At 37.6% G+C, this 13,140-nt stretch overlaps 1 protein-coding gene across 1 annotated transcript; it reads left to right on the top strand.

Annotated features, from left to right (window-relative positions):
• The first annotated feature begins 7,368 nt into the window (after positions 1-7,368).
• Positions 7,369-12,131, top strand: LOC110733350 (protein NRT1/ PTR FAMILY 5.6-like). The gene is made up of 4 exons (XM_021913383.1): positions 7,369-8,129; positions 8,395-8,612; positions 10,471-11,021; positions 11,134-12,131. The coding sequence occupies exons 1-4, from the start codon at positions 7,943-7,945 to the stop codon at positions 12,005-12,007; spliced, it is 1,830 nt and encodes a 609-aa protein (XP_021769075.1). The 5' UTR covers positions 7,369-7,942; the 3' UTR covers positions 12,008-12,131.
• The last annotated feature ends 1,009 nt before the right edge of the window (positions 12,132-13,140 follow it).

The following is a 13,140-nucleotide window of genomic DNA, read 5'->3' as shown; positions in this document are numbered from 1 at the left end:
CAGCAGCAGCCCTTGAGAGTTGGACATCCCTAGCTTGGAGCATCTCTTCAGCAGCCATTCTGCTGGCTTCAAGAGATTCTAGCTGATGCTGCACCTCAGCCTGTGCAGCAGCTCCTTGGATTCGGCTCTCGATAGCAGCCTGAACTTGGAGATGTCCACCCCCAGGTGCTCTTGGAGGAATTTTTCCCCTTCCATCAGTGGGGGAAAAACCTCCATCTCCATAGCATCACAGAAGGTTTTCAGAGCTTCGGCAGCTTTTTTACCGTACTCCTCAACCTCCTGCTGCTTCTCTTCAGCTGCTGCTTGCTTCAACTTAGCAAGCTTAACTTCCTCTTCAGCCACCTTCCTTTCGTGCACAGCAGCGTCTACCCTATCTTGTAGGGTATCAATCAGCTCTACAGTGAGAGTCTGATTGTGCACGAACTGAAAACAGGGGCACAAGTTAAAAAAGTAAAAAATAATAGCTGAAAGGTTGAGTTCAGAAAGAAATCAAGGCAAGGAGAATTACCTGCATCATCAGCAGTTGGTTGGACCTGGCAGGGTCAGGAACTGATCTGCTGGATTCGCCCATCCCAGCAGTGGCCTTCAGCGACCAAATCCTTGCCCTATCTACTTCGGACAGGCCAGCAAAATCGCCGAAGTAGGCTGCAGCACCTTCTCGGTTCTGACCCCATATGAGGTCCCAGATGTGGTCTGGGACTGGAATTCGGGGGGCCGAGAAACCCATTTCTCCAGACTGCAGCGTCTGGAAGGAAGGGAAGGATGACGATGGAGCCTCTTTAGCTTTGGGTGGCTCAACGTCCTCCTCCTTCTCAGAAGAGTCAATTATTGTGACCTCTTCTTCTTCAGGTGTGAGGACGAAGGCCCCAACCTCTCTGGCAATGTCCGCCGTGAAACCCTCAGCACTGGGCATCACGGCGTCTCCATCCTTGTCCTCGGCGGCACTCTCTCGAGCTTCTTCCAGAACCTCTCCCTTAGGTTTGGGAGTTCTCTGATCCACCTCCATCTCGGGGGGTGGCGGAGAGGCCCTTGGGGGTGATTGAGGCGGTGGCCGGGGAACCCTCGGCGATCCATTGCCTTCCTCGGGTTCCCTTATTTCAACGCCGATGGTCATCGGCCTCCGCTGAAAGTCATGCGGGCCGATGATGGCCATTCTTCGGCGCCTCTTCTGAAGCGGCTGCTCGTCCATATCTGAGTCTGAAGACTCTTGTATTTGATCTTCGGGACGAACAGGAGCTTTGCCTTCTCTGTGTCTGTTACTCTCTTCAGACTGTAACAGACAGGGGGGAAGAAGAGTGTGAGTAAAAAAAAAAAAGAAGAAAGACAAAGTTAAGTCTAAAGGCTCACCGAGGTCTTCAGCAAAGCCTCGTCTTCTTCAGCTGCCCTAGCCGCAGCTTCTTCAGCAACTCTGGAGGACCCTTCTCCACCTTCACAAGCTTCAATAACCCGTGCAACCTCTTCGGCTGTACGGGCAGCTTCAGCTTCTTCTTCCAGCAGCTGAAACAAGGGATCCCTCTTCTTCCACCAAGGCTTCTGCCTCTGATACAGAGCAACAGCCTCAATTTGGAAGTGGGAAGAGTCTAGGTGAACCTCTCGGCGCCTTGGTTCAGTGATAGGGGGAGCCCGATCAGTTACGACTCGTTCTCGGTTGACGCCAAGGCGAGCGTAATCAATGCCGACGTTGGTCTCGTCCCGTTCTGAAAAAGAAAAGGGGAGAAGTCAATTCAGTTAGTTCGGCACATCACAAGAAAGCAAAATGAAAGAAGAAAAGAGATAATTAAAAGGCCTCGGCCCCAGCCGAAGAAGATTACCATCCCTAAACTTTCGGCTGAGGCCGACAGCTGCCAGCATATTCTCTTGGAAAACGTAGTGCGTATCGGGGAGCCAAGTCTCCGGGATATGCTGCATTCGGCCGCTGCCTCCCCGGTTCGGCAGCTTGCCGAAGATGTTCTGCTGATTAAGGTTCGGGTCTGGCCCGCTATCTTCGGGAGGACCTAAACTTCCCATATCAGGATCCGGCTCGGCAAGATACCGGGGAGCGCTGAAAACGTAAGGGTGGCTCGGCTCCGTGGGTGCCCTAACCCAAATCCATTGACCTCTCCAGTCCTTGTCTGAAGAGTCGTTCGGCCACATGGTTAGGAACGGGGGCCGAGACTCAATCCGATACCACCCAGAGCCATGGCATCCGTGCCCACTTTGAATGTTTGGCACTAGCCGATGGAGCCTCTTGAAGCAATGCAGGTTCGGCACGTACCTGAAGAATTTGCAGACCCATAAGTACGTCATTACCCTTCGGATGCTGGTGGGGGTCAGCTGGCACAGGGAAATGTTGTAATGGATCAGCAAGTCTCGGACGAAAACGTCCAAAGGGAACCTCAGCCCATACTGAAGCTGTCTCGTGTACACCCCCACATACCCCGGGGGTGGACGATGGATTCTATCGGATGCTGAGGGCATTCGGCACCAATATCCATCAGCTTCAAAAATGCCGTAGTGCAACTCAATTTGCTCGGCAAATCGATATTGATCGGCGTTCTCTACCCACCATGAGTAGGGGCGGTTCTTTATCATGGCCGAAGCGACTTCGGCATTCTCCCACTCTGAAAACCCAGGGAGGATATCCCAAAGGACAGCGGGAATTTCATCGTCCCGTCCAGAAGCACTCGGCTCATCCGTTCTCTGAGGAGGAGCCGAAGAAATGGGAGTCGCCCTAACCCCTTCAGCAGGGTCAGACTCTGTCCTTCGTCCATTCCAGGTCCCAATCCTGTCCCTGGGATCGGGGATTAGCCTTGCTCTTCTTGGAGCACGGGCTCCACCTCTAACTCCCCTCACCATTGACGAATTTCGAAGGAAAAAGTCGAAAAAGGGGAAAGAGTGCAAAGTCGAAGAAAGATGAAATAAAATCAAAGGAATTTACCTTGATCTGAAGCAAAAGCCGCCGATTTACGAATTGGTAGTGACAAGTCTCAGCTTCTAAGCTTAATGCTCGGGGAATTTGCGAAGTTTTGATGCGGGCTCTTGAGCGTTCTTGAGAATTCTGGGTTTGTGTTGATGAATGAGTGGGGAGAGAAGACGCGCCTCTATTTATATCTCCAGAAATGGGAATTCAAGGAGTCTGCGTTTCAATTTCTCTCAAGCACCCCACTAAGTAACCGTTAAACACACGACCTTGCAGTTAAATCGCCCACTACCCGTCCAACTTCCGCAATTATCCACATTAACTGTTGTTATCTCATTAATCATGGGTTAATTACGGTTTAAATTCACATTTTTGGATTAACAAATCATTCACTTCCCTCCTTTTCTGATTAAATCAAACCCGACCCGTCATCCTTCCAAATCGGGTCTGGGGGGCAAGTTGTTTGGGTCCAATTTAGTCCAATTGGGCCTGGTCACTGAATGATCCAATTAAAAGCCCAAGGTTAAGGTTCAACTCTCCAAATGTGCTAAAGTCAAAAATCAACATCCTCAAAGCCATGTCAAGGTCAGTCAACGGCCCAATCAGCTTGGCCCAGCCCAACTGACTTCCGGGCCCAATCCGCCTCCTTCATTAGCCAAGGTATAAAAGCCAACAATTTGGTCAATTCTTGGTAAGACAATAAAGCCTCAAGCAACTAAACTCTTGCACAGCTTTCTCTCTCTAATATACTGACTTAAGCATCGGAGGGGCCTTCCTCGGCGTCCCCCCCGAGGCTAGTTTACGTGTATTTGTTGTGCAGGAAACCCTCGGCTCCTGCGTCGTTCGGACCGAGACCAAGTTCCCTCAAGATAAAAGGATCTTCCGAGATTCGATTGTTTTCATCCGAAACAAAACCTATTTTATTCCATAATATTGGCCTTATAGTATAATAACTTCTTTTAGAAACGAACAAACAATTATATTGTGTGACCACATTATGTCACTGTGAGTGGAGGAAAAAGCGATGAAGATCGATGAATTCCCAATGATGCCATTAAACTGATCGAATAAAGCTATCTTGGCATGCTTTTCAGTAACATATAAGCTAATTTACTTTTCGTTTCAACTTATAAACTTATACCATGTTAAAGAACCAACTCAACCAAAAGTTTAAACTAAAAGTTGTGGCTCGGCAATATGTTTTATACTCTATCAAAATTGACCCTGTTCTTTTATAAACTTAGGCCCTGTTCACTTCACCTTAAAAAAAATAATATTAAGTAAAAATAATTTCAGTTCAGTAAAAATAAGTCCAGTTCAGTAAAATTAATTTCAGTTCAGTAAAAATAATTTCAGTTCAGTAAAAATAAGTTCAGTTCAGTAAAATTCAGTTTAATTAAAGAAGAATTATAATAGAAAATCAGTAAAAATAATTTCAGTTCAGTAAAAATAATTTAAGTTCAGTAAAAATAATTTCAGTTCAGTAAAATTAAATTCAGTTCAGTAAAAATAAGTTCAGTTCAGTAAAAATAATTTCAGTTCAGCAAAATTAAGGTGAATCAAACAGGGCCTTATACCATATTAAAGGATCAACTCAACTAAAAGGTTAAGCTAATGAGCGAGATCCAACAACATGTTTTGTACTCTATCAAAATTGACTTGTTCTTTTTGAGAATAATTGATAATTTTTATTTTGACCTAGCTTCTACATAAATCACATCTAAAATATTGATCTTGTTTATACCTTTTAACCAAATAAAATTTTAGCTTCTTTCAAATTTTAGTTACCATTGCAACACTACTTGAGATTTTGGCATTTGATTGACGCTGATGTCTCTACATGTTAGCAATGACGTAAATATGTTTTTGTAAAACTTCTTTTGGCATATGTATGTGGTGGCTCATGCTCTAATGTATTTACTCATTATCTAATTATCCTAACTAAATATGTCGGAGTACTTTAATTTGTCCGTCAATATTAATTTTCACATAACTATTTGAAATAATACTATCGACATGGCCCATTGTCATAGTTTTGTGATCATATTCCTTGAGGATCAGAATAATAAATTAGCTTCTTTGGATTAACACGAATCCATTCAAGGGAGCAAGCTCAGCTAAGCTAGATTGATTGATTGAATAATAGACAAGAAAGGGTAGGTTAATTAGTATACATACTAGCTTATCTTAGTACCACAAATAAGAAATAATTTAGTATCACTAGTGGTTTAGAAATATTCAACTGCCAGACCCCTCATTCCATTTGATTCAGAATTCATGATCACATCTCAATTAAGTAGTGATCACAATTAACTAGGAGTAATAATTATTTGCCTATCTTTACAAAAAAAAAATCATTAATACTCCAATTAGCAACCAATAATTTGTCAATTTGGTATAATGCTTAGTACACGATCGACATAACGTATCTAATTTTCAACCGCATAATATGGATTAAAAACGGGTTTAGACAGAATATGTCATCTTGTTTAATTGTAAAAAGTAAAGCTAAAAAAGCATCTAGAAAAGCATGATATATAAATAGTTATAACCATATAATATGGGTAGAATATATGCTGATTTCTGGAATACTAAAGCAAACGGTACAAAAGGGTTTATATAGGAGGTTAAATGTTACACATGCAAATTAAAGCAAAATGAAGGAATATATATATATATATATATATATATATATATATATATATATATATATATATATATATATATATATATATATATTCCTTTTGACAGTAGGATTTAAAAGAATTCATATTGAAATTCAAAGTAAATAAAAATAAATAAAGTAATAAAGACCAATGATTGGATAATGCATGGAATCATATATATATATACATATTGGATTATATGTGACATTAGCAAATTATTCTAATTCTTGCTTATCAAATCAAGGATAATTTAGAAGAGGATTAAGGTTAGGATATGCAAAAGGACTTAATAAGTTTATACGGGGAGCAGTAGATTATATTACATTTTAACGTTTAGGAGGATTTAATAAATACATTTATTGTTTCTTTTTTTAGGGGGGGGGGGGGGTTGTGTGTTCGAAAGGCATAAAGAGTGATCGACATGAATGAGATATGTTATTAGGTCACAATAGATACAACCTTATAAGATATAAACAAAGTTGGTATTAACGACATGTCGACATTTGATAGGTTCTTAATAATACGTAGTGCATGCTAGATGCAATTATTTCTACATATACATACCGTACACCTACACCCATATGTATCAAAGAAAAATGTACATTCAAAACAACACTCTTTTATTAAGAGGGCAAAGTTATACTTTGTACTTCATACTTCCTCCTTTTTTTTAGTTTAATACAAAGTATATTTTCACTTGCAATTTTGGAATTGAATTATCATTGAAAAATCTCTTAAAATGGCAAGATATAAAGTATATATATTACATTCTAAATCAGGAAATTAAAGTGCATACATGTACTTCATATATAACATATTTACTATTTAGCCAATTATTTTTTTTTTTTTTTTTTTTTTTTGGAGGAAACTTTTAGCCACTTCATAATAGATGTGTGAATGTACTTGGCCACTTAAAAGTCAACTTATTTATGTAATATAATAAGGCCAATAAGGGGTCATGAAACATGTTATATATTATTCACTCCTAATTTCAAGACCTACACTTAATATTGTGGATTTTGTGGTTGCAATCATGTATAAAATTTCCACTAAAACTTGTTAATGGTCAATATATATATCAAATCCTCGTTGACGTTTACTTATCATGTTATCAAGCAACCAAGTTTGACCTCACATTTGCAATTTGCTGCGCACCACCCCAAGGCCCAACCTCTACGGCTCCACCTTAAGAACCAATTCAATTTTTTAAAATTAAAATGTGTTTTTTATTTTAAATTTATTATATTATTAATAATTTTAAAGGTAACTAATGCTCTCACTATGAGTTTATGACTATGGTACACTCCGATCGATCCATTGAATATAGTCACGTTATATAATACTTGCTTATCTACCAATTGCGGCCTTGCGGGTGTGATGAGTCAACTTATATATGAGGTATAATATTGTTATATTAGATGCAAGAAATATCAATTGGTTATTGGTGTAGTGGTGATTGAGATTGGACTTGGTAGGGAGAATTCGTATTCGATCTCACTCAACAACAATTGGAAGGGGACTGGAACCTAACCACTCAGAACTGATCTCCAAATTCGGATTAGCCCACAGGGAGAGCCGGATACGTGGAACATATTTTTTTTTTTTTTTAAAAAAAAAAAAAGTAAATAGATGCAAGTAATTAAAGATTAAAGAAATCAATAAACAAGAATAATGATTTAACGTTTTCTCTAAAACAATGAATTAGTTATATATCAATGGACAGGTGAGGGGAGAGTTTTCCAGATTTGGTAGGTTAACCCTAAAGGAGTTTATATAGTCCCCCCCCCCCCCCCCAAAAAAAAAAAAAAAAAAGACCTAAATAGACCCTAACACAAAAAATTATAGCCCACATAACAGATACCGTAATAAATTCTGGGAGTATTGCCCCAAAACCCCCCTCGGTGGCCATGTTGTGCCCTTGAGCTTGTCCCAAACGACATCTCATCCATCAAGGGTACGGTGTCATGTTATTTTGTTGAATGAAATACATACGGATTATTATTTAAGAAACGAGTAATAAATCGGTGTATATGGCTGGCTGTTTTCTAAAGTAGTTGGAGAATAGCATAAATTGTTACGTCTTTTTGAGAGCATATTACATGTCTCTTTAAACTCTTTGCATCCTCCCAACTTCCAATTTGCGCAAAGATGAGTGGAGGGTACTATACATACACACTGTACAGTATTCATCAATTGATTGCACCGTGCACTATCTTTGTTAACTTGGTCAAAAAAAATTAAACACCACTATAAGTGACAATTTAGACCTTAGGATTACGTCTTTTTTCATACAATAAATACCATGCCATAGTCACTCTTACCCTCCTAGATTTAATAACGTCCTTCCAATATTATTTGCGATCATTTTATAACGATAATGCAAAAAATACAAAAAGAAATGGGTGAATTAAGTACTCCTGAAATCCCATTAAAGAAATTCCAAGTAGAAGAAGAAGATGAAGATGTCACGAAATCACAAGTTCTTGATTCGTCGTATGATTACAAAGGAAGGATTCCTCGTCGAGCTTCCACTGGCTCATGGAAAGCCTCCTTCTTCATCATAGGTAATCTCTTAACTTTTTTGTTGTTATACATTATTATACTAGGCTAGTTTTTTTAATTTTTATATTATCAGCAAAATCTTATATGAGGCGAACTTCTTTTAATAACTTATGACTAGACTAGATGACGTCTCATCAGCTTCCTATAATAAAAATTGAAGTTATTGTAAGTTTGACTCATTTAAGATTATTTGCTGATATATATATAGCTCAACAAAATTTTGATATCGGTTGACATGATTACATATATATATATTTATGTATGTAGCCATTGAGTTTAGTGAGAGATTGAGCTACTTTGGAATAGCAACAAATTTGATAACATACATGACAAAAGTGATGCACCAAGACTTGAAAACGGCGGCGAGTAGTGTGAATTTATGGTCAGGAGTAACAACAGTGATGCCTCTTCTTGGTGGGTTTCTTGCGGATGCTTACACTGGCCGCTACTTCATGATTCTCTTCTCTGCCATTATCTATGTCTTGGCAAGTCTTTTCTCTCTCCTCCCTAACTCTTTAATAATAATAAATTTTTAATTGCTTTTGCTTTATATTTGGATTTTAATTTTAAAGCAAAATGATAAATGCAACTGACGACATATTACATAAGCGAAGATTAGAAAGGAAATAGTTCAGAGTTATTGCATAATGTTGATCAATGGATAATTTTGTCATATATTCTCAAATATTTATGTATTTTTGTTCAAATTTAGAATCTTGACACTATTCACTTGTTTGAAAAAAAAATCTTGTAAAAATGACTCTCAATATATATAATACTCGGAAACTTGTCGTATTCATTTCAATAAATGCTATAAGAATATCAAGTACTACGTAGTGTTTATAAATTTTGCTATTACACAATTAAAGACATTACAGTATTAGTCAAAAATATAAATGCATTGACAAACATACACAATCAAATATTCAAATTAGAACGACAAAAACAAAGGAATTATTATTTATAGAAAATTTATTTAATATAATGGTTATATACAACCCTATATGTAATGCATAACCAAATTTTAAGACAAGACATCCGATTGGCTCTTTAGAGCATAGCCAATGGATATTAGCCCCAATTATATGTAATAAATAGACTAATACTTTCTTTACCAAGTACATACTTTTTTCACCAAAAATATAAGTACATCACTTTTTGAGAAATAAGTGTTATAGTTGAATTTCTATACTTTTTTTGCTGGTAGGTTATTCATAAATTTACGCAATAAATTAGACTTTTCGTTTAACATGTCAATCAATAAGGAAATTAAAGTAAAAGTGATGAAGTCATACTTTATAACAACCTTAGAGAAAGAGACATGCAACAACTATGAATATGATTACATGTTTGTATGCAAGTCACAAAACTCCTATCTTGAAGAGTATTACTCACAAATAATGTCAATTTTTTTTGCAAATTCACCACTATTGGTTATTTTGGAATTTACCTAGGCAAGCAAGTTGTAGTGCCTTACATTTTCTAGAAGAATTTTCTTTTAAAAAGTTAAAACTAATACTTCACCCGTTCTTTTTAATTGACACGTTTATTTAGTCACGTTTGTCAGTGCACAAAGTCAATCGTTGATATCTTTAATTACCGATAAACAAAAATTATAAAAAGTTTGATATTTTAAAAATATACATTGTGACGAATCTAAAAAGATCTTACATGACTATATTTTTCTTCACATAAAAATCACAAAACATAGCCAAAAGGAGGTGTGTGAATAGTGCTAAAGTCAAAACGTATCAACTAATAAAAAATGAAGGTATTATCTTTTTCTTATATCTCATATGAAGTACAAATTTTAAGTAAAAAGTAAATTAATTTAAATTGTTGAGCAAAGGATGTTTGTTTCATTCAATTATTAATCTTATCTAAGAGGTTTAACTTTTTAAAAATATAATCTTGTTAGTTTAATACTACTAATTTTTAATAAATTATTGGTAAAAAGTATGCATTTAGTCAACTTTATAAATTAATAATCCATGTTAAAAACTATGTACTCCATATTACATAAGTTTAGAAAAATCAAGTACGGAGTAAAATTTAATTTCTTTGTATTTGTAAATCAAGGTTTGAGTGAAAGAGCCTTTTCGTTCAAAGTCTTCAAACATTGTCTTTGGGCCCTACATTTTGATCAAATGCAAAAAGTAGCATTGACATTATTCAGACCCCAAAAGGGTGATCGAACCAATATAATTGGGCTTTTTGGCCCACCAATATACCATTGGATAGTTGGAAAAACTATATGGTTAATTTAATTTGTAACTTAGATGGTTAGATTGTGCACCATTTTTCATTGACAATTTAAACTAACTTCTTACCTCTTTTGTTCAGGGCTTAGGTCTTTTTACCATGACACAATATGTTCCAAGTCTTAAACCTTGTGGCAAAACCCCAAATACATGTGATCATGCTAGCAAGGTTCATGAGGTAGTCTTCTTCATAGCGGCCTACCTCGTGGCGCTAGCAACGGGTGGTCATAAACCGTGCTTGGAGAGTTTCGGGGCAGACCAATTCGATGACAATCATTCAGAAGAACGGAAGCAAAAGATGTCATTTTTCAACTGGTGGAACGTTGCACTTTGTAGTGGCCTCTTCTTTGGTGTAACTTTGATTGTGTACTTGCAAGACAATTTTGGTTGGGGTGTTGGATTTTTTATACAAACAATAACTATGGGAGTTTCTGTCTTGATATTTGTTCTTGGAAGGCCATTTTATCGTTACAGGAGTGCCCGTGGTAGCCCCTTAACCCCGTTGTTGCACGTCTTTGTCGCTGCTATTGCAAAGCGAAATCTTCATTGTCCTTCGGATTCTTCCATGTTATATGAGGTTTACAATACAGAGAAACTCCAAGGACGACATTTAAGTCACACAAATAGGCTCAGGTAAATACATGATTCAGGGGAATTATTCGCGCTAGTTGTGTGTACTATACTCATTTGATTTGATTAATTTTTGTAAACATTCCAAAGGATTGATAATATGTTTGTATTGCAGATTTCTTGACAAAGCTGCTATAATAGAAGATGGTGAATATAATGGAGCAACGAGGAAAAACCAAAGTCCGTGGAGGCTAGCAACCGTGACACAAGTAGAGGAACTAAAGCTCATAATAAACATAATTCCTATTTGGCTAAATTGTTTGGTGTTTGGCATAGGCATTGCACAAGGGTCTACATTCTTCATCAAGCAAGGAAGCGCGATGGATAGGAGAGTCTTCAAACACTTTGAAATCCCACCGGCTTCAGTGTACACCCTAACGGCTCTAGGAATGATTGCCTCAGTTTTCTTCTACGACAAGGTCCTCCTACCATACTTAAGGAGAGCCACGGGCAATGAGAGAGGCATCAACATACTTACAAGAATCGGTATTGGTATGGTCATTTTAATCATATCAATGATGATTTCGGCCTTAGTGGAAAGGAAAAGGCTAACGATAGCATTGCAAGGGAAAATGATGAACGTATTTTGGCTAGCTCCACAATTCTTGCTAATTGGTATAGGGGACGGATTTTCCCTAGTAGGAATGCAAGAGTATTTCTATGACCAAGTTCCTGACTCGATGAGGAGCTTAGGGTTGGCGTTTTACCTTAGTGTTATCGGTGTAGGGAGCTTTCTTAGTACATTTTTAATAAACATTGTGGACTACGTGACAGAGTTGAAAGGCGGTAAGGGATGGATAGGCAAGGATTTGAACCATAGTCGTCTTGATTATTTTTACTGGCTATTGATGATCATGGTTGTGTTGAACATGTGTGTTTTCGTGTTTTTGGCCAAGAATTATAAGTACAAAAATGTTCACAGAAGTACGGCTGTAAGTGATTCTTGTAATGGTGAGAAGACAGGGGAGATGCATATGGCTAGTGTTTAAAAAGATTTGTAAACTATATTGCTTACAGTGAAATTCTTGTACTCTTATAATTAGAATCATAAAAAATATAATGTAGTAACTAATTTAAGTATAAGAAGTATGAAATAGAATTTTATGCTCTCCATATTGCTATACAAATGTAGTAATTGCTCCTTGCTTAACCTTAGCTTATTGTCACTAATTCTAGTTAAATTATTTCTAGAGCTGTCAAAAGTTGACCCAACACGAAATACCGACTCAAACCCGATTATTAATTGACCTATCGGATTCCGAAAAAATGGTGACCCAAACCTGACCTAAACTAACCGTAGACCCGAGTTAACCCGAGTATGTGAGTCCCGAACCAGAACATGAACTGACCTGGAGATGACCTGACCCGAATGTAACCGATAAATTATTGACCTGAACCGAACCCGACTTGAACCAAAATTGACCCAAACCCGTTTTAACCCGTCAAAACCTGAATTTAACGCGACTTGTTACTAACATGACCTGAATTTAACCCGACCTGTTCCTAACCCGACCCGAATTTAACCCAACATGTTACAAACCCGACCCGAAATCAACCCAACTTGTTATTGACCTGACCCAAATTCAACCTGACTTGTTATTGACCCGACTAGAATTTTACCAGACCTAACCTGACCCAAAAAATTCAACCCGATCTGTTACTAACCCGACTCGGAATCAACACGACTTGTTATTGACCCGACCTAAATTCAACCCAAATTGTTCCTGACCCGATTTAAAATCACCTTAAATGCAATTTAGACCACCTTATTATTGTTGATAAAGCATTTTGTCTAGGGAGACCAAGTCGGTCGTCCAGGCCAGCAAAAGAAAGGAGCATCATCCTCAAATTTAAGAGTTAAATATAGTATATATTTGTTGTATGGTCAAAGAAGATAATTATCTTCCTAAATAGACTATAGTTCCCTATTATATTGCCATATATATATTATAGTCAAAGGAAATAATTAGCTTGATAAAAATGATTATAATCTATTTATACTTAGTTGAACCCGAATATGACTTGACTTGGAAATGATCCGACCTGATTGTGACCTGCAAATTATTGACTTGAACATAACCCGACTTGAATCCGAGAATGACTCGACTTGGAAATAACCCAA

Source organism: Chenopodium quinoa, unplaced genomic scaffold (assembly GCF_001683475.1).
Source record: "Chenopodium quinoa cultivar QQ74 unplaced genomic scaffold, ASM168347v1, whole genome shotgun sequence".
In the NCBI taxonomy this organism is placed as follows: domain Eukaryota; kingdom Viridiplantae; phylum Streptophyta; class Magnoliopsida; order Caryophyllales; family Amaranthaceae; genus Chenopodium; species Chenopodium quinoa.
The sequence above is the reverse complement of the archived record's forward strand: the minus strand, read 5'-3'. Positions and strand labels throughout refer to the sequence as shown.

Excerpts from the sequence above, each read along its gene's own strand:
- LOC110733350 (XM_021913383.1), top strand. The coding sequence starts at position 7,943 with ATGCAAAAAATACAAAAAGAAATGGGTGAATTAAGTACTCCTGAAATC. Across the intron at positions 8,130-8,394 it reads AGCCTCCTTCTTCATCATAG|CCATTGAGTTTAGTGAGAGA; the intron begins GTAATCTCTTAA and ends TTATGTATGTAG. Across the intron at positions 11,022-11,133 it reads AGTCACACAAATAGGCTCAG|ATTTCTTGACAAAGCTGCTA; the intron begins GTAAATACATGA and ends TTTGTATTGCAG.